The 20,789-nt window shown below is 40.8% G+C and overlaps 1 protein-coding gene and 1 long non-coding RNA gene across 4 annotated transcripts in view; one reads left to right on the top strand and one right to left on the bottom strand.

Moving 5' to 3' along the window:
* The first annotated feature begins 22 nt into the window (after positions 1–22).
* On the top strand, positions 23–19,007 carry LOC134404641 (uncharacterized). Its single transcript, XR_010025893.1, has 3 exons — positions 23–117; positions 13,076–13,308; positions 18,890–19,007. It is a non-coding gene; the product is annotated as an uncharacterized LOC134404641 (long non-coding RNA).
* The window catches only part of WDR47 (WD repeat domain 47), a 47,775-nt gene continuing 37,889 nt past the window's right edge, over positions 10,904–20,789 (bottom strand). For 2 of the 3 annotated variants that reach the window (XM_063135345.1, XM_063135337.1), the window contains exons 11-16: positions 18,871–18,951; positions 16,049–16,218; positions 14,678–14,848; positions 14,241–14,372; positions 13,069–13,287; positions 10,904–12,418 (exon numbers count right to left, since the gene is read on the bottom strand). In XM_063135345.1, the coding sequence (XP_062991415.1) occupies positions 12,276–12,418; positions 13,069–13,287; positions 14,241–14,372; positions 14,678–14,848; positions 16,049–16,218; positions 18,871–18,951 (916 nt within the window). In that variant the 3' untranslated portion in view covers positions 10,904–12,275. The remainder of the gene's footprint in view (positions 12,419–13,068; positions 13,288–14,240; positions 14,373–14,677; positions 14,849–16,048; positions 16,219–18,870; positions 18,952–20,789) is intronic. The other variant, XM_063135355.1, reaches the window with a different exon arrangement.

The raw sequence follows: 20,789 nt of genomic DNA, 5'->3' as shown, positions 1-20,789 counted from the left end.
TCTCTCCACCCACTCCTTTTTCTTCTTCTTTCTGTTTTAACTCCTTTTTCAAGCCAGAACGCAGTCTGCAATGTGTACTGGCTTTTTCTGCGTTCCAGCACCTTCCAAGCTAGCTGGGTGAGCAAAGTCCAGTTCTGGCCAATTGACTGATTGAGGCATTCTCAATCCCTCTACTGCAGGAAATGTTGGTTTTGCATCCAGGTTTAATCCTCAACGCTTGCTAGCCATCCTTTGAAAACAGCTAGCAGCAGTTTCTCTTGCTTTCAAAACACAATTTATTATTATTATTATTTATTTATATAGCACCATCAATGTACATGGTGCTGTACAGATAACACAGTAAATAGCAAGACCCTGCCGCATAGGCTTACAATCTAATAAGTTGTAGTAAACAATAAAGAGGGAAGGAGAATGCAAACAGGCACAGGGAAGTGTAAACAGGCACAGGGTAGGGCAAAACCAACAGTGTAAAGTCAGAACAAACTCAATATTTGAAGGCTATAGGGAAAAGAAAAGTTTTGAGCTGAGTCTTAAAAGCAGTGATTGAGTTTGTAGTTCTCAAGTGTTCTGGAAGAGCGTTCCAGGCGTAAGGGGCAGCAGAAGAAAAAGGACGAAGCCGAGTAAGGGAAGTGGAGGTCCTTGGGCAGGCGAGAAGCATGGCATCGGAGGAGCGGAGAGCCCGGGCGGGGCGATAGTGTGAGATGAGAGAGGAGAGATAGGCAGGAGCTAGGCAGTGAAGAGCTTTGAAGGTCAGTAGGAGAAGTTTATATTGGATTCTGAAGTGAATTGGAAGCCAATGAAGAGATTTCAGAAGTGGAGTGACATGGTCAGAGCGGCGGGCCAAGAAGATGATCTTAGCGGCAGAGTGGTGGACAGAGACCAGCGGACTGATGTGAGACGAAGGAAGGCCAGAGAGAAGAAGGTTGCAGTAGTCCAACCGAGAGATAACCAGTGCGTGAACGAGAGTCTTGGCAGAAGAGACAGACAAAAATGGTCGAATCCTGGCAATATTATACAGGAAGAAACGACAGGATTTAGCTACTGCCTCGATGTGAGGAGTAAAGGAGAGCGAGGAGTCAAATATAAAGCCAAGACTACGAGCTTCCTTGACCGGAGTAAGCGTGACATCGTTGACAGTAAGGGAGAATGAGAGGTGAGGAGAAGGTTTAGGAGGAAAAACTAGCAGTTCAGTCTTTGCCATGTTAAGTTTCAAACGACGATGAAGCAGCCAGGCTGAGATATCTGAAAGACATGCCGAGATACGATCGTGAACATCTGGAGAAAGTTCCGGAGATGAAAGATATAATTGTGTATCATCGGCATACAGGTGATATTGGAGGCCGTGAGATTGAATGAGCTTGCCCAAGGGCAGCATGTATAGAGAGAACAACAACGGGCCAAGCACCGAGCCTTGCGGAACCCCAACTGAAAGGGGAAAAGAGGAGGACGAGCTGCCGTTAGCCGACACGCTGAAAGAGCGACCCTCTAGATAGGAGGCGAACCAGTTATAGACAGAGCCACAGAGTCCAAGGTCGTGGAGGGAATCTAAGAGAAGATCGTGATCAACCGTGTCAAAGGCTGCGGTTAGATCAAGGAGAATAAGAACAGAATAATGGCCTTTAGACTTGGCAGTAAGAAGATCATTGGTGATCTTGGTAAGGGCTGTTTCAGTGGAATGCAAAGGACGGAAGCCAGATTGAAAGGGATCCAGAGCAGAGTTATTAGAGAGAAAGTCAAGACAACGAGAGTAGACCAGACGTTCCAGGATCTTTGAGACAAAGGGCAAGAGGGAGACAGGTCGGTAGTTAGACAGGGATAGTCGATCAAGAGTGGGTTTTTTGAGAATGGGAGAGACTGTAGCATGTTTAAAAGCAGAAGGAAATGAACCAGAGGACAGAGAAGAATTAATGATGTGAAGCAAGGACGGGAGGATAGCGGGGATAAGATTAATAAAGACGCGAGAGGGAATCGGATCACGGGAACAAGTGGAAGGCTTCGATGAGCGCAGTATTTTAGACAGTTCATCAGCTGAGACCGAAGGGAATGCCGAGAGAGTTGAAGGAGGAGCTGACAGGTGAGGGACAGGAGCTGGAAGCGGAGCAGAGTTGGCTAGATCGGAGCGTATAGTTTGGATTTTAGCATTGAAGAAAGAGGCAAAGTCGTTGGCAGACAGGGAGGCGGGGAGAGATGGCGGATTAGGCTTCAGAAGAGAATTGAAGGACGCGAAGAGCCGCTGAGGGTGCTTAGCATTTGACTGGATCAACGTTGAGTAGTGCTGCTGTTTGGCCAGTGAAATGGCAGAAGAGAAAGAGGAGAGAGCAAATTTGTAGTGGACAAAGTCCGCCCAGTCCTTGGTCTTACGCCAGAGGCGTTCGGCTGCCCGGGAACAAGAGCGAAGGTAGCGGAGGAAAGAGGTGAGCCACGGTTGGGGTTGAGAGGGGCGAACTATCCGAGTTGTAGATGGAGCAAGATTATCAAGAGTTGAAGATAAGGAGGAGTTAAAGGAGGAGACGGCTGAGTCCAAGGAGACGGCTGTGTAGACAGAAGGAAGAGAGGAGGCTAAGGACTGAGAAAAAGCCTCGTAGTTGATAGAATGCAGGTCACGACAAGGGCGAGAAGCGGGACGTGAAGGAGGGGGATTGTGAGTAATATTGAAAGAGACTAGATGATGATCTGACAGAGGAAAGTCAGTGATAGAAAAGTCCAGGACAGAGCAGTTCCGAGTGAGGACAAGATCCAGACAGTGTCCAAGGGAATGTGTGGGTGCTTCAGACCAGAGCTTAAGATCATAAGAGGAAGATAAGGAGCGAAATCGTAGAGCTGCAGCATCGTGAGGGTCATCTACATGGATATTGAAGTCACCTAAAATCAGAGTAGGAGAGTTGTCAGAGAGGAGAAAGGACAGCCACTTTTATTTCTTTGCAACTATCCTCTGCATTGGAGGAAATGGGAGATATTTTTTTTTTTTTGCTACTTTTGAATCTCTGCTTAGTCTTTAATGGTTGGGGGTAAAGGAGGTTTGTAAAGATGGTGTTCATACTTCTATGTAATACCAAGAAATGCTATAAAGCAGCTTACTGTTATCTATAAGAATTTCAAATGAGCATTTTATTATACAACTAGCTGATATGCCCGACATTGCTTGGATCTGTGAATAATGTTTATAACATTTATTTTATATATAATAAATTCCTATGCAACTTATTCATCTTTAGGTTTATTTATTTATTGCATTTTACACTGCCCAATAGCTGAAGCTCCCTGGGTTGGTTGGTTTCTTTAGTTAGGTTGAGTTAGTAAATTGTTTTGTTAGAATAAATGGGAAATTTTGTTAATAAGAACTGTATTTTAAATTAGAGCTTCATGATAAGCTTCATGCTGCTGCCCCAGAATAGCAATGATCTCTTTACAGGAGGAGAGAAAGAGGAAGCAGCAATGACCACGTGGCCCATTCAGGGGCTGTTTTTATTGTTCTGCTTTTCCTGCACACAGCAGGAAATGGCAGCACATTCCAGTTTTGCTTTTGTAAAAGACAGATTAAAAGGGGTCTATTTTGCGATGGAAAAACAAATGGAAGGAGCAGGAGGTATGTGGGAGGCGGACTTCATCGTCTAAAGGGCGTGCGAACATCCGTAAGTGGGCAGTAGCTAGTGTGCAACTAAACACTCATCTGGTGACTCTCAATATAATCACAGAGAAGCTTCCAAATTATGTCATATAAACAGGTTGCTGCCTACTACCTTCTGTGGTGTTCTTAATTCCAATGCTGGCTGGGGAATGCTGGGAAGTATGACTTTTTTCTGTCTAAACATGTGTAGGATTTGCACCCTTAATGCATTTCAGTTAAATTCTAAATCTGAGGTGATTGTCTCTTTAGACCTGCCTTCATAACCCACCAGAGTGTCTCAAAATCACATTGTTAGATTCTGGAACTAAATTCAGAATTCTGTGGTGAAGCCTGTCCCTTTTACAGTTTCTAGTTTGACGTTATGCGCTCTTTGACACCACCCCCAGTACACACTTCCCAGGCCTTACTATAGAGTTTGTGTGCAGACATGACCATATCCCACAGGTTATCTTCATTCAACAAGGTTTCCATTATGCCCACTATATATATGTACTCTTTTAAAAATAAAACACTGTGGTGTAGTGATTAGAGTGTTGGACTTGGACTTAGGAGATCTGGGTTCTAGTCCCCACTCAGCCATTTGGTTCACTGGGGGACTTTGGGCCAGACTCTCAGCCTAACTTGCCTCACTGGTTACCGTGAAGATAAAATTGAGAAGAGGAGGCCCATGCAAGCCTTGCAAGGTTGCCGAGAAGATAAAATTGAGAGGAGGAGGACCATGTAAGCTGAATTCCTTGAAAGAGGAAAAAAGTCAGGATATAAATGTAATAAACAAACTCACTCTCTCATTTGGCTTGGAAGCTTCTAGCATTAGCATAGAAAGACATGTTATTTTTATTTATTTTTATTTACATTTATATACTGTCCCACATCTAGACAGATTCTGGAGCTGTGAACAATAAAAGATACAAAGATAAGACATATACACTGTATTCCTCTCCAAATTTCAATGGTGTAAGAATTTTTCTCTGTGGACCGCAGGCCTTTTTGAGGGGACTCATGGCTTGTTTTTGCTCCAGCCTCCCTTGGGCAATACAAAAACAAAAATCACCCATCATCCTTTAGGTATGATTGAACCTAAAAGAAAAAGTAGCATTTAACAGAGGTCAGGAAAATATCTAAATATTTGTTCCACATTCCTAGAATTGTTTGATAGCTAGCCTAAACCTGTGAGGGAATATAAAAATTGTTATTCAGAAATCAACTTCCCTATTCCCTGCCCTCCTGCATCCCCTCACTGGAAGACTCCTCAGAGGAAGAGCTAGAGCCCCAGGAACCCAAAGGCAGTCATTGCCAACAGACTGTGAGGAGTCTGGTCCCTCGGGCTGCAGGTCTATCCCCGGCCGTGTCTAGATGGCATTGTGTCTTCGCCCTGAGGCCTTGAACTCCCACATTTGTGTTTCTTCCCATTATCTGCGTGGGAAAGAGTACAAGTGTGGGTTTTGTGTGACAAAATTTATTTATTTATTTATTATTTTTCAAGTATGGTCCACAGAGGCACGGAGGTGGTCCAGCGACCGTTCCGCTTGCTGGTCCACCCCCTTCCCTGTCCAGCTTATGGTGAACAATCTTGGGCAGCAGCTCTGGAGCAAGGCGACAGACAGCAGATGCAAGAAGAAGAAAAAGTCGGCGCTTTGGGGGCTTGCCCCTGGATGGCTTTGCGATGGAGGCTGCATAATGATCTGTCGCCACTTCGAATCCACCCCGGGGCAAACCCCTCATCAAGATGTACCCCAGGACAGCAGGTGACTATGCTTCTGAAGCAACCCCCTGCTCCAGAAGCATCATCGACTCAAGCGACAGGCCAGAAGGAGTGCTCACATGCAAGGAAGGCCTCCTCAGGAGACAGTGACTCCTCATGAGTAGGGCTCTGACCAGAGCGCTCTAATGGGTGGGGCAGCAGGCTGTGGTATTAAAAGGCTTCAGTGTCTGCCTAGCCAGTGTTAGAAACACCTTCTACCTTGCCTCCCGGAACTTGACCTGTGATTGATTCTCCCTGCTACTAACCCTTGGACTCCATTATTATGCTTCTGGACAGTTTAATCTATCTGACTGCCTATGTATCGTCTTCTGCCTGCTATCTCAACCACTCCTGCCTTAGCCTGACCCCATGTGTTTTGACCTTTGCTTATTACCTTGGCCACTCCTGCCTAGCCTGAACCCCACTGGACTGAAACCTGTGTGCTTAAACACTTGCTGGTGCCATTGCTTTGCTTCTTGGTTAGCCTTGGAATCAGAGTGTGCTCCAGTCAACACAGGACACCCTTCCCCTTTTCTCTCTTGTATATTTGATTTGTCTGTTTGCTTTGTAATTCCGCATGTGTGGCTGAAATCTATGTTATGGAGTCCACAGTAGTTGTGAAGAAACAGAGAGAGTTACTTTTGATGGGGAGGATAATTTTATGGGAGGTTTTGTGGGTTGGGGATACCAATTGGTATTATTACTCTTTATTAAAAGGCTAATAAAAACTTTAAACAAACAAAAACAAGGAAACAGAATTCTCTCCTTAGAGAATATTACTGCTGTTCGTGATACTAGACCTAAATATGCTTTTATTGTCAAAATCTTTTGTAAGTCACTTTAAGAGCCTTTTTAGGCTATATGTTCCAGGTCCAATTTAAAGTTTGGGTTTTAACCTTTAAAGCTATAAATGGCTTGAGACCAGGTTATCCAAATGATAGTTTCTCCTCTATACACCTTCCCAAACCTAAAGATCAGCTTCAGAGATCCTACTCCAAATGCCCTGCTGAACGAGGGCTTTTTCAATAGAGTCACCAGTTATAGAATAGCCTTCCCAGAGAGGTTCACTTGTCACCATCACCATGGTCTGTTTGGTGCCGGGCGCAGACCTTTCTGTTCACCCAGGACTTTTAAATAACTGATGCATTCTGTCCCTCACAGTTTAATTTTTTTAATGGGATTGCTGTTTTATTTCTTGCATTTTATGTTGGTTTTGATTTTATTGTTTTATGTTCTAATATTTATCTAAATTGTTCATACGTTTATTATAAGCTATCCAGAGAACGTTATGTTATAGGGCACTATACAAATGTTCTAAATAAATAAATAAATAAATAAAAATTAAATGATACTATTTCCTATGTTTCGTAAATTCTTCTGTTTTGTAAATTCTTTCGGGGGTTTGTGTTGTAAATTCTTCTGGGGTTCTTCCGCACCTCAAATATCTTTGAAACGGATACAGCTTCCAATTAAAGAAGGTGGGTTTGGTTTTCTAGGCCTAGCCTTGTACCATCAGGCTTACCTATTAGCTTGTACTAAGTTTTGGTCTTCTTCTGCTCCCTCAGAACTGCCACCATTGTCAGTTCTGGAAGCCTTGTGGTTAGAACCTCTTCCCAAGTGGAAAGCACTTGGCTTTCATCATATCAGAAAAAGTAACACACACCCCCTTACAATTTTGGTTGCTAGAGAGATGTGGCATATAATATCACATCAATTAGTTTGATCTATTCTCTCATGCAGAATTAACTTTATGGAGAAACCCAGATTTAAGAATTGGAAGGAAATCACGGCTCTGTGGCAATTCTTGAAATTGCAACATCTGCTGGAATCTAGGTTTGGTCCAGTTGCTTTTACAGCTTCAGAGCTTCCAGCACTGTTAGAAACACTTATAACAGCTGAACTGACACATCAATCCACAACCCATATATATATGTTTTTAGTAGCATTAAATAAATATGATACAGTTTAAGACAGGATTGGAATAGCAAATTGGAATGTCCCATTTTGCCTAATCAATGGATTGTTGCCCTAGCATCCATATCTGAAGCTACTATGGACCTTAGGTTACATCTTATTCAGCAAAAAAAAATTGTTTCTGGTTTATTGGGCTCCACAGTGCCTTTTCAATAAAGGTCTAACTCACAATTGTTGGAGATGTAATACATCTAATGCTTCCTTAACTCAAGTTTTGGCAATGTTCCGTAGTCACCCCTTTTTGGGAGGAGGTTATAAGGATAAACTTTGTACTAAAACAATCTGTAATATGGGACATCCATGTCCTCCTAAATTACCTACCGGCTTCTTGGAAGTTAACACATGCTCAGCACAGATGGATCTTCAGGGCCCTTACAACAGCCAAAAAACTTATACTATCACGTTGGAAGGACAAATGCTCACCTCCCATAATCCAATGGACTGAGGATGTAATAACACCATCAACTTTTGAACGGGTGTTATATAGGCGCAACTTGCGAGTGGATAAATACATGGATATCTAGTCTGATTTTCTTGAATATAACTCTCCCCCCCCTTTTTTTTTTAATCAATGGGTATGCACGATGAAAAATGACGATATTCCTATATATGTGATGTGGGTTTTCTTTACACAATGTATTTTGTTCTGTTTTGATGATATTCACAATAAAAAGTAAAACAAAAAAGTAACAAGTTATATAATTTACCCACTTTTTAAAGGGCTCCATCACCTACTTCCCCCCCCCTGGTATGCACCCACGATTTTGACCTCCATTTCAATAGCATGGCAAGCGCTGGTCCCTTTTACGATTGCCGCTGTTGTTTGCTCTCCTGCTATTGTGCCCACCCCATCCAGCCCTTTCTTCCCCCCTCCAGTTCATTGGTACTTGTTGGGTGATGGATGTGGTTGGCTTCCCCCCTTCACTCTGGTGTTGCTGTTTAGGGTTTGACTTGATTCAGTGTTTAATCAGCTGGGCACTATTTCTGTGGACAATGAGGGTGGAGTTGGAGCAGCAAAAGTCTGTTTGACTGGCTCAGCACAAGTCCATTTGTTCAACCGACAGACTCAGCAAGCTGGAGAACCACCCCGCCCTCCTCTTTCGTCAGGACTGCCACCAACAAAAGCAACTTAGCCTTACATGGTGACGTAAGGGTACTTTTATTTTGTGTGGAAAAAATAAATCGCACTTTTCCCACTCTAGAAAAAGACTGAAAAGGGAGGGGAAGGGGTGAGACAACTGCAGGACAGGGACGACATCATATGAGTGTCATGGGGCAAAACGATAAACAAGGCAAGACGACTGATTGGTAGAGATATACATACCTATAGAATGTAAGCCATATGGCAGGGTGTTTTGTATTTTGTTTTATTTTGTTCTGTACAGCACCATGAAAACTTGATGGCGCTATATAAATATTAATAATAATAATCTTCTTTCCTCTAACTAGTTCCAGGGAAGCTGTAAAGATCCTAAAAGATATTTGGAGGCAATTTTAAGATGGATACAGGCAAACAAGCCAAAGCTTAATCCAGAAAACACAGAAATACTGTATTTGGGGAAAGCTGTTGATCTGGATGGAGGTGTGAATCCAGTCTTGTATGAGGTTACACTCCTTCTGAAGGACCAAGTGTGCAGTGGGGGGGGGTGTTTCTCCTGGGCCACATCTTGATGGCAGCCCAGGAGAAACCTCAACCCCCCATTTACGCTCCTTCATATTGTCCCCACACGAAGGAGAGAACACAGGGGATATGACAGGAGAGACTGGATGGGAGCCGTTGCAGCTCGGCGGGTCCCTCCCCAGTTCCCTTGCTCTTCCAGGAGGATGGGGCTGATCATGATTCTCCCTGGAGCAGGTGGGTAGGCGGGCCAGCGGTCGAAGGAGAGAGCAAGGGGGTTGTGACAGGATGGGAGGGAGGAGCTGCCCCCACCCTACCCCCATCCAGACGCGTCAAGCAGTCAGTCAGCTTGCTCGCACCGCCCCCTCCCCCAGTCATTGCCGACAGTGACCCAATCAGGGTTCACCAGTGGCTGTGGACACATCTCCGGCGCAAAGCTGAAGAAGGGAGACAGATGGAAGATGTGGGTCTGCCGCTCGCTGGCTTGAAAAAATTGGGGTAAATGTCTGACCTTTTTAAAGTGGGGCTTCGGGGAATGCCTCGGGAGGGCTCTGCGATGGCGGCTGCATCACATGATCTGCCACCACTGCAGATCCACCCCAGGCAAACCCCTTGTCAAGACAGGCCCCTGGTCTCAGCGCCAGCTATGTACTTGTCAGTGATCAGTCATGCTTTTTATCAGCGTTGGCTGATTCAACAGCTGCATCCCTATCTGGAGAAAGCAGATCTTGTTACAGACATCCATGCCCTGTTTACAACCAGACTAGAGTACTTAAAGCCCTCTACTTGGGGCTACTCTTAAAGTCTGGAAGTTTCAGCACGTGCAGAGTGCAGCTGCCTGGTTGCTTGTGGGGACTAGACACATATACCACTGATTCTGTACCAGTTGCGCTGTTTGCCAGTGTATCTCAGGGCCCAATTTAAAGTGCTGGTGATCATCTTTAAAGATATAAACTGCTTGGGATCAAGTGGTTTGAAGGTACTTATATGAACTGACTTGGGCTGTAAGATCAGCCACAGAAGCTTGCTCATGTGCCTACTGGTAAGTTCTATTATGTTGGTGGGTACAAGTCGGTGGCTCCATCTTTATGAAATATTCTACTATGGGATGTGTGTATGGCTCCCTCCCTGTTTTTGAAAAGATCTAAAAGACATTAAATGAATGGATACACATCTGTGACTTAAATGTTTTATCCTGTTGCTTCAGTTAACTGTGTCTTATACTTTATTGTTTTAACATTTTATCTTGTATATTGCCCTGAGGAGGCTTTGCCTCAAAAGACAATATAAAAATATTTCAAATAAATACATAAATAAAACAACACTGTTCCTGCTGATTCAAGCTCTAAATCAGTAGAATTCAATAAGCAACCTATACAAAAAGACATGGGCTGAATAGTGAATATATCTTTATACAAACTACATACCACTTGTCATTCACATGGCTATGCTACAGGGACATGGAGGTTTCAGTTTTTGAGCAGAACAGATTTTGAAAAGTCTGAATGTAGTGAAGCACAAAAATAATTTAAGTACTGAAATGAAGCACATAAACTGGAACTTTCATGCTGAAGAAGGTGCTTTCTAAATTAACATGTCAACTTTTCATTAGATTCTGGCAATATCACCACTATAGCATACTTGAATATTCACATCTATGTTATAGGCTAAATATTGGTTAATACATAGCAGTCAGGGTAATACCAGAACTTCAGTGTAATACTATAACAAGTTTGAAGGGGGTTGCATAAACCTGTATAGGGAATAAATTAGTTGACTACTCTTAAGACTAACTTAGATACAATCATTGTTTTAAAAATTGCCCTATCATTGTTTTAAAACAGCATTCTTAAACTGAGTCAGCACGATATATAATCATTTGCAGAATGGAGTACTTTGAGTACAGAAATACCAAAATGATTTGTCTTTTTACTTTCAGGTGTCGAAGTCTTTATTGAGTTTAAAGCACATATACACTTCTATAGTAACCTCAACTTTTTTACGATAGTTAAAAAGATCTCGCTACAGTGCACAGAATTTATTAATTAGAGCCAAACCGTAACTGTACTTCAAATAAATAATCTAAATATTTAAAAATTTAATTTAAAAGCAATATAACTGTACAATATGAAAATATAAAACAATACATAAACATAATACTCTAAAGATATTTAGAAATAAAATTGCAACTCTATTATATAGACAGTGCAAGAAATTAAAAATCCAAATAAGCTTCTGAACTGGGAAATCATTTTGTTTTACATTATCATGCAGACATAGCATTTCAAGCCATGCTGTTGTGTTTAATATTCTTGTGGTTATCTGCACACATAGGAGAAAACGGCACATGTAAACAGAGGTTTCTTTGACATTTTCACAACCGTTATTAACATTGCTGAAGAAAAAACTACTTTTCAGTTTGAAATATATTAAAATCTTCCACAATGCAATCAGGTCTGGCAAAAACGTCAGAGAACTCCCCAGCTACATAAACAGTCTTCCCACAGGTATGCATGAAGATTTGTGGGATCATGCCCATTTTCATTAAAATCACTGTACCAATCACACCCAATTGCGTGCTTTCTTTGCTACAAAACATTACAGGGAGGTATTTTGTTGCATTCAAAAGTGTTAATGTCTCTTCAGCACACCAATTTTTTTTCCATCAAAAGCTTTAATGTTAAACATAATCCAATAGTAAAACCATCCAAGTTGAAAAACCAACACAATTGGACTGTGATCAAGAGTTAGCCGCTACTTAACCACCTTCAGAGTTCATAATTATAGATACTAAAAGCAAAACATGAAATTTTGATGGAAAAGAAAATTGACCACTAATTAAGACAGGATGTAAGCAATAGCGTGGAACACAACATAGCTAGTTTGTTTGTTTTAATTTTCTCAGGACTTAATGATATTGCATGTGAGTTTGACTGAATTCTGATTCAGTTTTTGTTTCTGTAGAAATAATTGTGATTGAGGCAAAGACCAGGGAATGCAATTAACATTAAAACTGTAAACACATAATTAATTAGTCTTACTTTTTGAGTGCACGCTGACATTGCAAGAGCTCTTTCAACAGATTTCGGCAACAAGACTACAAGAGGCCATAGCAGCGTGAGATCACATGGAAAGCACTGAAAAATACTATAACACACCACCACCTCCTAGCAATAAGGTATCTGTGGGAAGCATCTCCTCTCTGTGAGACACTTTTCTGGTCAAAAGCTGCTCTTTTTTAATGCCTAATTGAATGTTCCTGTAGTCCTATGTGTCTGTGCTTTATCTGTACAGGCTGCCTTTAAGACTACCCTTTAGCCGTTGTACGTCCAGAGCCTTACAGTTCTGTCTGCAGAAGATGACAAGAAGGAAAGATCTTGTGTATGCCACCTGCATTGAATCACTTTGTCCTTATGCTCCCCGACCACCATAGTTGGAAGCTGTTTGGTAAGGTCACCTAAGAATAAGGATTAGAAACATTATTAAGCACACAAACTTTACATAGCATTACCATTCGCTTTACTATTGCATGTAGATTAACGAGGATTTTTAGTTGATATTCTTGAAACTTGGTAATTCCAGGATCAATTTGTATGTTGCCAAGAGGCAAGGGACCAACACAAATGGCTTCTACTTCTTTCTCAGTTTCTTCTATTACAGCACAAGTAATCCTATACATGTCTACTCAGAATAAGTCACATTAAGTTTAATGAGATTTATCCTCAGGTAAGCAGTCCCAATGAATGAAAGGGCATTCTGGTCTTACTAGCAATGACATCCTGGAGTTCCAGAGGTTATCTGAGGCTGATAGATCTTACCCACAAATTTATTTATTATTATTTAAAACATTTGTAGCCCGCCCTATATCATTATGATCTCAGGGCAGCGTACAGATAAAAGCATACAGTATAAAACAATAAATATACACAGCTAAAAACAAATTAAACCATGGGCCAAGTTAAAACAAAATAAAATTTAAAACAGTAAAAACAATTAAAACAGTTTAAACAAATCACATTTTATACTTTATAGAAGAGTTAGAAGCACCTGCTAGCCATTGCTACTTCTTTCCCTTATTGTTCATTGCCGATATATCAGTTAAATTACCTTGCAGGTCGGTCACCTTTATTTTCATATCGTAAGATCCTGTGAGGAGATAATGAGCCCCAGGGGAGAAGCGAACAGAACGGACATCACTGGAATGAGGATGATAACTCTGCACCATTCGCCCACCACGTATATCATACAGCATACAACTGGAGTCCTCTTGGCCTGTAGCTAAAAGACGACCACTAGGATCTACAGCTACTGAAGCCACAGCACTGCCTGAAACAAGAAATTCCACTGGTTAAAAGTCAATACAATCTTCTATATATTACATCCATGATGTTGAATAAAGACATTTTAACAAGTCCTTCTAAAATACAGAAGATCAGAACAAAACCAGATGCATTTCTAGGCAATAATATACATATTAATATAGAAATATATTATTTAAATTTAAGAATATTTCAAATATGTTTGTTCTATCCTTGCGGGTCAGACAGAGCTGGGAGTAGTTTTGAGCATGCTAAAGGTTCTTTTCACTAAGAGCAAACACTGGTTAAAGTTTCAAGCAAGTTATTTTGAATGTTAAAAAAACATTCATACCCATTTGAGGGGAAAAAGTGGTCTTGATCTCTGGTCAGTAAACAAACAGGCAAACAAGATATCTTTTGTGGAATTATTGCCTTTTATCAGAAGAATAAAGTTTCAGATAATGTAACAAAGAGATTGCTAGCTATCCACAATTGTTATGAAGAAGCCATTAGTTCCCACATATGAAACCTTGTTCACATGTAACAAGAAACCATGGTTTAAATCACTGTAGTTAATTGAATCGTGGGTTGTTGTTACATGTGAACCCACAAATATGGGTTAACTATGTGTAGTTAACCATGACCAGGTCACAAAGAGAAGCCATAGTTTGTTATTCGGCTGTGAGCTGTGGGTTGATTAAACCATGGGTTGTCATACATGAAAACCCAGAATCGTGTGTAGTTTCGTCAGTGGGCAAGAACAGTAAAAGAAAAACCCAGCTTCTTTATATGCCAGTACTGCAGTGCCACAAAGGCAGCTGGGATACAGAGAGGGAGAGGGGGAAGAAGGAGGGAAACAAACAACCCAAGGATAGAGAAAACAAACCATGATTTGTTCAATTGTCTGCCAAACAAATCCTGGGTAGGGCAACAATTATGGTGAGGAATTTCCCTCAGCAACAACATCATCAGTAACCTTACCAGTTCCATGAAATGTTGTCCCAACAACCCGAACACAACTGGGTACTCTGAGATCCCAGAATCTCACGGTCTTATCTTGGGATCCAGATGCTATCATCCATCCACTCCATGTATAAAGTGCTAAAATGTGACCTGCATATAAAAAATCCTGAGTTGTATTAATTATGGTTTTAAAAGGCCACTATAACGTCTTTTCCGTTATAGCCAGCAATGCTCTTTCATTATCAGCATGCAACTAAGGAGAAGGGTAAGTACTTCATACAACGTGGGTGGTTGTGTCAGACATTTGTGAATTTACACAGTAAAGTGAACCATGTGTACATTTTAAAGTTTATTAAAAAGGTTCATTCATCCAGCAACACAAAAAGTTGTAATCACAACAGTTTGTAAAACTGATTACTTAGACAAAAGCTAACTAAGCTGTGCCAGAAACATACCAGTATGGCCACTCAAAGCATGAAGACCTTGCCCTCGCTGGCAGTCTGTTGTATAAATATTACAGTCCCCAGCTCCAGCACTTATTAAAATAGCACCACCACTTTCAGGTCCTTCCATAAAAGCTAGATCTCTAATGGTTCCATCATGCATGCTGAATTCCAAATCTGGGCCTGAACAAACGTAAACAGAGTGAAAAATGATGTGCTTAGTATAGGGTAATGCAGTGATGCTTTAAGCAGTTCTTGTGATATCATATGAAAATAGTCTAAAACTTAATTTTGAAACAAGGAGTAAGTAGGTTTCAGAGGAGTGAGAGACTGAAAAGTTAAGAGATTGACAGAAAATGCACAGTATATAGGGTCACTGTGTATAAACAAACATCCAATTAGGGCCAGCTCCAGATTGGAAGAGGGCTCTTGCAAAGAGCTCTCTGGTGGATCTCTCTGACTTCAGTGAGATCTGCTGGGGACCTGACTACTGCCTAAGAATGCAATATGCTGATACTCAACCAATGATTTCTAGTTCATAATTACTTGTTTTATAATGCTAATATGCCAAATAACTGGTGAGATTTCATGTAGCTTAGCAATATACAGCAAAGAGGTGCTTTCAGTGTTTTGCCCATTCTTCAACACATTTGCTAGACATTGGTTGTTTCAAGCTGCTATACAAATATGTTTATATACTTCAAAAGGGAGTAACGCTATACATGTAGCATGCCTATACTGAAAGATCAGAATCCAGAGTTAAGTTGGAAGTTTAACAAGTAATTATCCTGGGAAGTATTTCAGGTTAAAACTCAACAACTATTTTTGAGTCCATAACCAGACTATTTGCGAAAACACTTTCTCTCCATGCCCCACCCAATCCCACTTTTAACAGAAAAACAAATAAAAACAAGATAGGAATGTCCAGGATAACTTTGATGTCTACTCTATTCTATGCTCCAACACTTTTCTGCAAAATCGTTCCGGCATGTCATGCTAATGAGCAATATTATTCTCATACCCCAAAAGTCAAATTAGTATGATTAAAATTATATAGTTTGTCAAGTTTCCTCAAGGAACTTTGCCCCTCTCTTTGCTCCCTTCCTCCTCGTCTTCCTCTCTATTGAAATTTAGGTTGCTTGATTTCAGGACAAGGACCTGTCTTTATGTTATTCTGTAAGGTGCCTTGTGCATTGATAAGTCTATAGCAGTAGTAGCAATTTTAAACCACTATTACGTCACCCTTTAAATTGTATTTAAGAAGATTTAAACCTGAGTCTATTATATAAATCAAGCTTTCTAATCTCATGTACTATGTAACAATTTATATACTCTTCAAGTGTTAAAAAAAGTCAAATGTACTCAAACAATTAAACATCTTACCTGTTGCATTACAGGTGTCTGCATTGAAAGGTAGCACTTTAACATATTTGTCGTTGGAACCAGTAGCCAACAATTGTCCACAAGGACTCCATGCCACACAATAGATTGATCCTTTGTGATGTTTGTTCCGTTTGAAACGAACTACTGGCTGTTTAGGAGTGTTACTACCACTAGAAAAACATTTTAAAGATAAAATTATTATATCCTTCTTCAGTGTGTGCATGCATATGTATGTTTGTGTGTATATATATTTATGTGTGTCAATACATACATATTATATATGTGTGCACACATGCGTAATGAAGACTAATGTCAAACATATTCTAAATTTAATAAGAACACTGTACTTTAATAAGAACACTGGAAAAGAATAATTATTTTCACTGGAAAAAAGTAATTATAGCAGCAGAGGTATGTCTTATCATGAAGGCTGGAGTTCAAGGAAAGTCCATTTTCCTAGAACATGAAAAGAGAGGCTACCATACTTTCAAAGGTTTGTATGAAAGAACTATAAAGTGTGTGGGGTGGGGGTGGGGGTGGCAATGGTTGTGGTAAATGAAGCAAGACAAACCCAGCACCACCACTATCTGGCAAGTAAAGTCTTCTGAAGTCAGTGAGATTATTTGTGTCCAAGTTGAAATATTTAATTTCACAACTTGTTTCCTACATTATAGTTTTTAACTTGAAATAAAAATGGAGCCAACTATTTTTGAAAGTTATAGTTCAATCCTATGCATGTCTATTCAGATATAAGTTCCCCAGAGATCAATGGGACTGACTCTCAGCTATTTATAGGATTGCAGCCTAAATAATATTTATGAAACTACATAATGAAGGTGGTCTGCTGACAAAGCTGAAGTGTAAATATTGGAATGTTTTAAAGTTTTTAGCCTTTGAAAACAAAACACATGCAAATAGGCGTTTAAGATAATGCTTAATGTGTTTCAAGATTTATTATGATATTTACACTGGGAGATCCATGCTGATTTTCTGTCTCATACGCACACACTAAATGGAGCAGTGGTGGTGGTGGGTGAGCTGCTAATATGATTGGTGAAGCAGCCTGGGAGATAGGATGCTGAGCTCGTTTCCCCAGTCTAAATCATCCCCATGTCTTTGCTCCAGCGAGATGGGAAAATGCAGGCAAGATGGGCACCTGTATTCCCCTCCCCTCCCCAATCTAAAATTACCTTCCGAAGCTGCTATTTGGTTCACTGGGGCTGTGGGAGGGGGGGCGCGGAAATATAGGAAACCCATGTGTTTTCACCAGAGAAACAAACAGAAATTGGGGGGCGGGGTGGAGGTGGCAGGGGGTGAGAGAAAACAGCCTGGCAGGAAAGGCCTATCTTCTGCCCAATCCAAATTGGGATCCCCTAGGGGAGATCCAAAAACCAATTTCACATGTCTCTTCTAGTTTGGCCTTTAGTCTAATGCAGCAAAATTCAAACTTCTCAAGCTTGTGAGACCATTTTCCACATGAATGTTCCTGCCTTAGATCTGCTGCACATTATAGATGATTTCAGGGTGCAATATTAAGTATGTTCCCAGCTTCCTCTGGATTCCAGCCAGCAGCACCAAAGATTGGTGAGGCATATGTCTTGACCTCCTGTTTTCAAAGGTCTCATAGTGGAATTCTATGAGCTCCCATGGAACCTAAGGCTTCCTTGGAATACAGTCTGAAAATTACTAATCAAAACAACCTAGTCCTATAAACTGCTCCACTGAAACTATAGCTGACTGGATCAGGAGAAGTTAATGACCCCAGCGCAAGAGAAAAGACATAAATGATGCCCTGGTACGAAACCCTATTTTTTATCAGTGGTGGTAGCTGTCTCCTGTCTTTGCTGTGGCACATACGTTTAGCCATGTAAGTTTTGTGACAAAACCCTTCTGTGACTGTACCTTTCCTCCACAGCACCCTCTGGCATTTTCTCAGCCATAAAGCAAAGTTGCTGAGTCCAGGATCTTTATATAAATCAGAGTATAACTGCAAAGGAATAGATCATTTCTAGCACTACTGCTGCTAAACCCAACCCACAGGACTGGGCTGCCCAAAATTGTATTTATGGATTACAGAGTTAAATGGGGAGGGGGGGAGACCACCACCACCCCCTCTCCTAGAGCCTACCAGCCATTTCAATGCTTTAGAAACGGTAAATATAGAAACGGAATACTAAAAATGTAAGTAATCTATAAGAAAATAAATCAGATTTAGGGATTTGCAGACACAGTCACAGTCACAATTCTGGTAATGTACCACCTGCAATTTCTATTTAGTTTTCAATGTGCAAGCACTTTCTACATTGAAAACTGCAATAACGCTTTACAACCCACCCATAGCTTTTAAAAAGTCATGGAAATAATCAACTGCCTAGCATTATTTTTTTTCTCTATTCACATGTAACCATTATTTACCCAAGATTCAAGAAAATAGTCAATTTAAAATCATTACTTATCCAGAGAAGTAAAAATTGTGTTAAAACAGTGGAATAATGTTAAAATTTGGCTCTTGAGCAGCTCAAATAAAAGAAAGATGCTAATAGGGCAACTGAAAGTTAATATAACCGAGAAGCTTTTAGTGACAGCAAGTTGTTGTTGTTGTTGTTTTTAAAAAGTCATGCTGCAGAAGCTGGAGAGTGCGGCTGGTATAAGAAGATATGAAAAGTGCAGGCAGCAGAGTACAACAAATGAAGAAGGTGGCATATTAAAATAGTTACGCAACAGGCACAGAATAAAAAGCCAAAAGAAAATCAAAGAAAAAGAAACCCAAATGATCTGGCAACACCAACGTGTTTGTAAGAGGAAATAAATTTACTAGTTACTTTGTTGTGATCTTTACAGAGGAAGAGAGCGAAGATATTCCTAAGTCAAATACCAGTTTTCGAGGAACGGCAGAGGAGGAGCTAAACAGCATATAAGCAAACAGTTATAAAGAGACTAAACACACACTTCACAAAATATCTATGTGAGTAACATATTTATGGCTTTTTTTTACGTTTAACATGGTGGAAGCTGGCTTGTGATGGGTCACATTAAAATAAACCGCATTTGGGCAACATTTTATAAAGCAAACTGCCAACTCACTGAACAACAGCAAGCCATGTGATGTCTCCTTTCCTACTACAGCATTTGCCACAAACATTTGTTTTGGTTTTGCTATGCTTGCAGCCACACAAGAACACACAGATGAAAAAGCTCAGCATGAAGTTGAAACTATTTCCTTTGGTTTCTTGCTTTATTCAGAATTTTAACCCAAAATGAAGCATGGATACAAAACCACTTTCACATAATTTCACCAGCGCTAGTGGAATAGTTTCTGAATTATTTGCCAAGGCTTCTGAGTTATTTGCCAAGATTAGAAGTTGCTACTGAGTGGTCACTTATGCATAATAATTGTGCATTCAACTGGTTGCTGGTAACAGGTACAAATTATTGCAGGCAACCAGATATAGCCAACATCCTTCAACGACAGAGTGAACACAGAGCAGCCACAACATTGTGTTTCCCTAATGATGCACAATGGATGTTGTCTCTATATTTTCCTCTTCCCTTCCCAGCTCCATCAAGCAGTCTCCTTTCCTGTTTTCCAATATTAAGGCAAGAACTTGAGAACAAATCCATGAGACTTTGAGCGTCATCAGATCAGGGGTGGGGGACACACGTTTCCCTACTGTCACTTTGCCCCCCTGCTGCTGTTCTACAATAGAGACAAGCATCTTCCTTTTTCTTCACACAGGGAAGAAAGAGGAAGCAGCAACGACCACGTGGCCCATTCAGTGGGTGTTTTTATCCCACTGCTTTTCCTGAACTCAGCAGGAAATGGCGGCAAGTTTCACTTCCCAGGATTTCCCAGGTCATATTTTGTCGCGAAAAAAAGACCAGAAGGAGCAGGAGATGCACGGGAGGTGGACGTCATTGTCAAAAGGACCCGCGGAAAACCATGAGTCACCAGTAACGAGCATGCAATAAAACATTCATCTGATGACGCACTATGCTAGAGACAGGGCAGAGCTGCTACAGGGGGAAGAGGACCAGCTATGATGGGAGCTGTAGAAAGCAAGCAGTTAAGATGGGAGACTAGCTCTGGAATTATTATTTTTATTTGCAAGGCTGAATTATTTGCTAATACAAAATTGTAAAAGTATTGTGTTTCCATAAGTACCACTTTGATCCAACAGGCAGCATGCTGAACTTTGCTCTGGAAGACTAAGATCCAAATAGTTTGCATAGTCCACAATTTACCGGGTGGCCTTAGGCTAGGGTGGCCAAATGAAAATGAGGACAGGACTCCTGTATGTTTAATTGTTGTACCGAAAAGGGAATTTCAGCAGGTGTCATTTGTATGTATACAGCACCTTGTGAAATTCCCTCTTCATCACAACAGTTAAAGCTGCAGGAGCCTTGCCCTCTTTTGTATCTGGTCACTCTGAGGGCAGGACTCCTGCAGCTTTAACTGTTGTGATGAAGAGGGAATTTCACCAGGTGCTGTATACATACAAATGGCACCTGCTGAAATTCCCTTTTCTGTATAACAGTTAAAGATAGAGGAACCCCGTCTTCCTTTTCATATGGTCCACGCTACCTAAGGCAAGTCACTCAATTTTGAGATTAATGACTTGCTTTACATGATCGTTGTGAGGTTTATTGTAATAAGAAAACTCCTAATGACATCATTATTACTATTATTATGACTGATCATAGTTGGACGATCAATAGGTTCATTTTAGTGTAATCATCAAGG

This window comes from Elgaria multicarinata, chromosome 1, assembly GCF_023053635.1.
Source record: "Elgaria multicarinata webbii isolate HBS135686 ecotype San Diego chromosome 1, rElgMul1.1.pri, whole genome shotgun sequence".
NCBI classification, from domain to species: Eukaryota; Metazoa; Chordata; class Lepidosauria; order Squamata; family Anguidae; genus Elgaria; species Elgaria multicarinata.
This window is presented reverse-complemented; position numbering and strand designations above follow the sequence as displayed.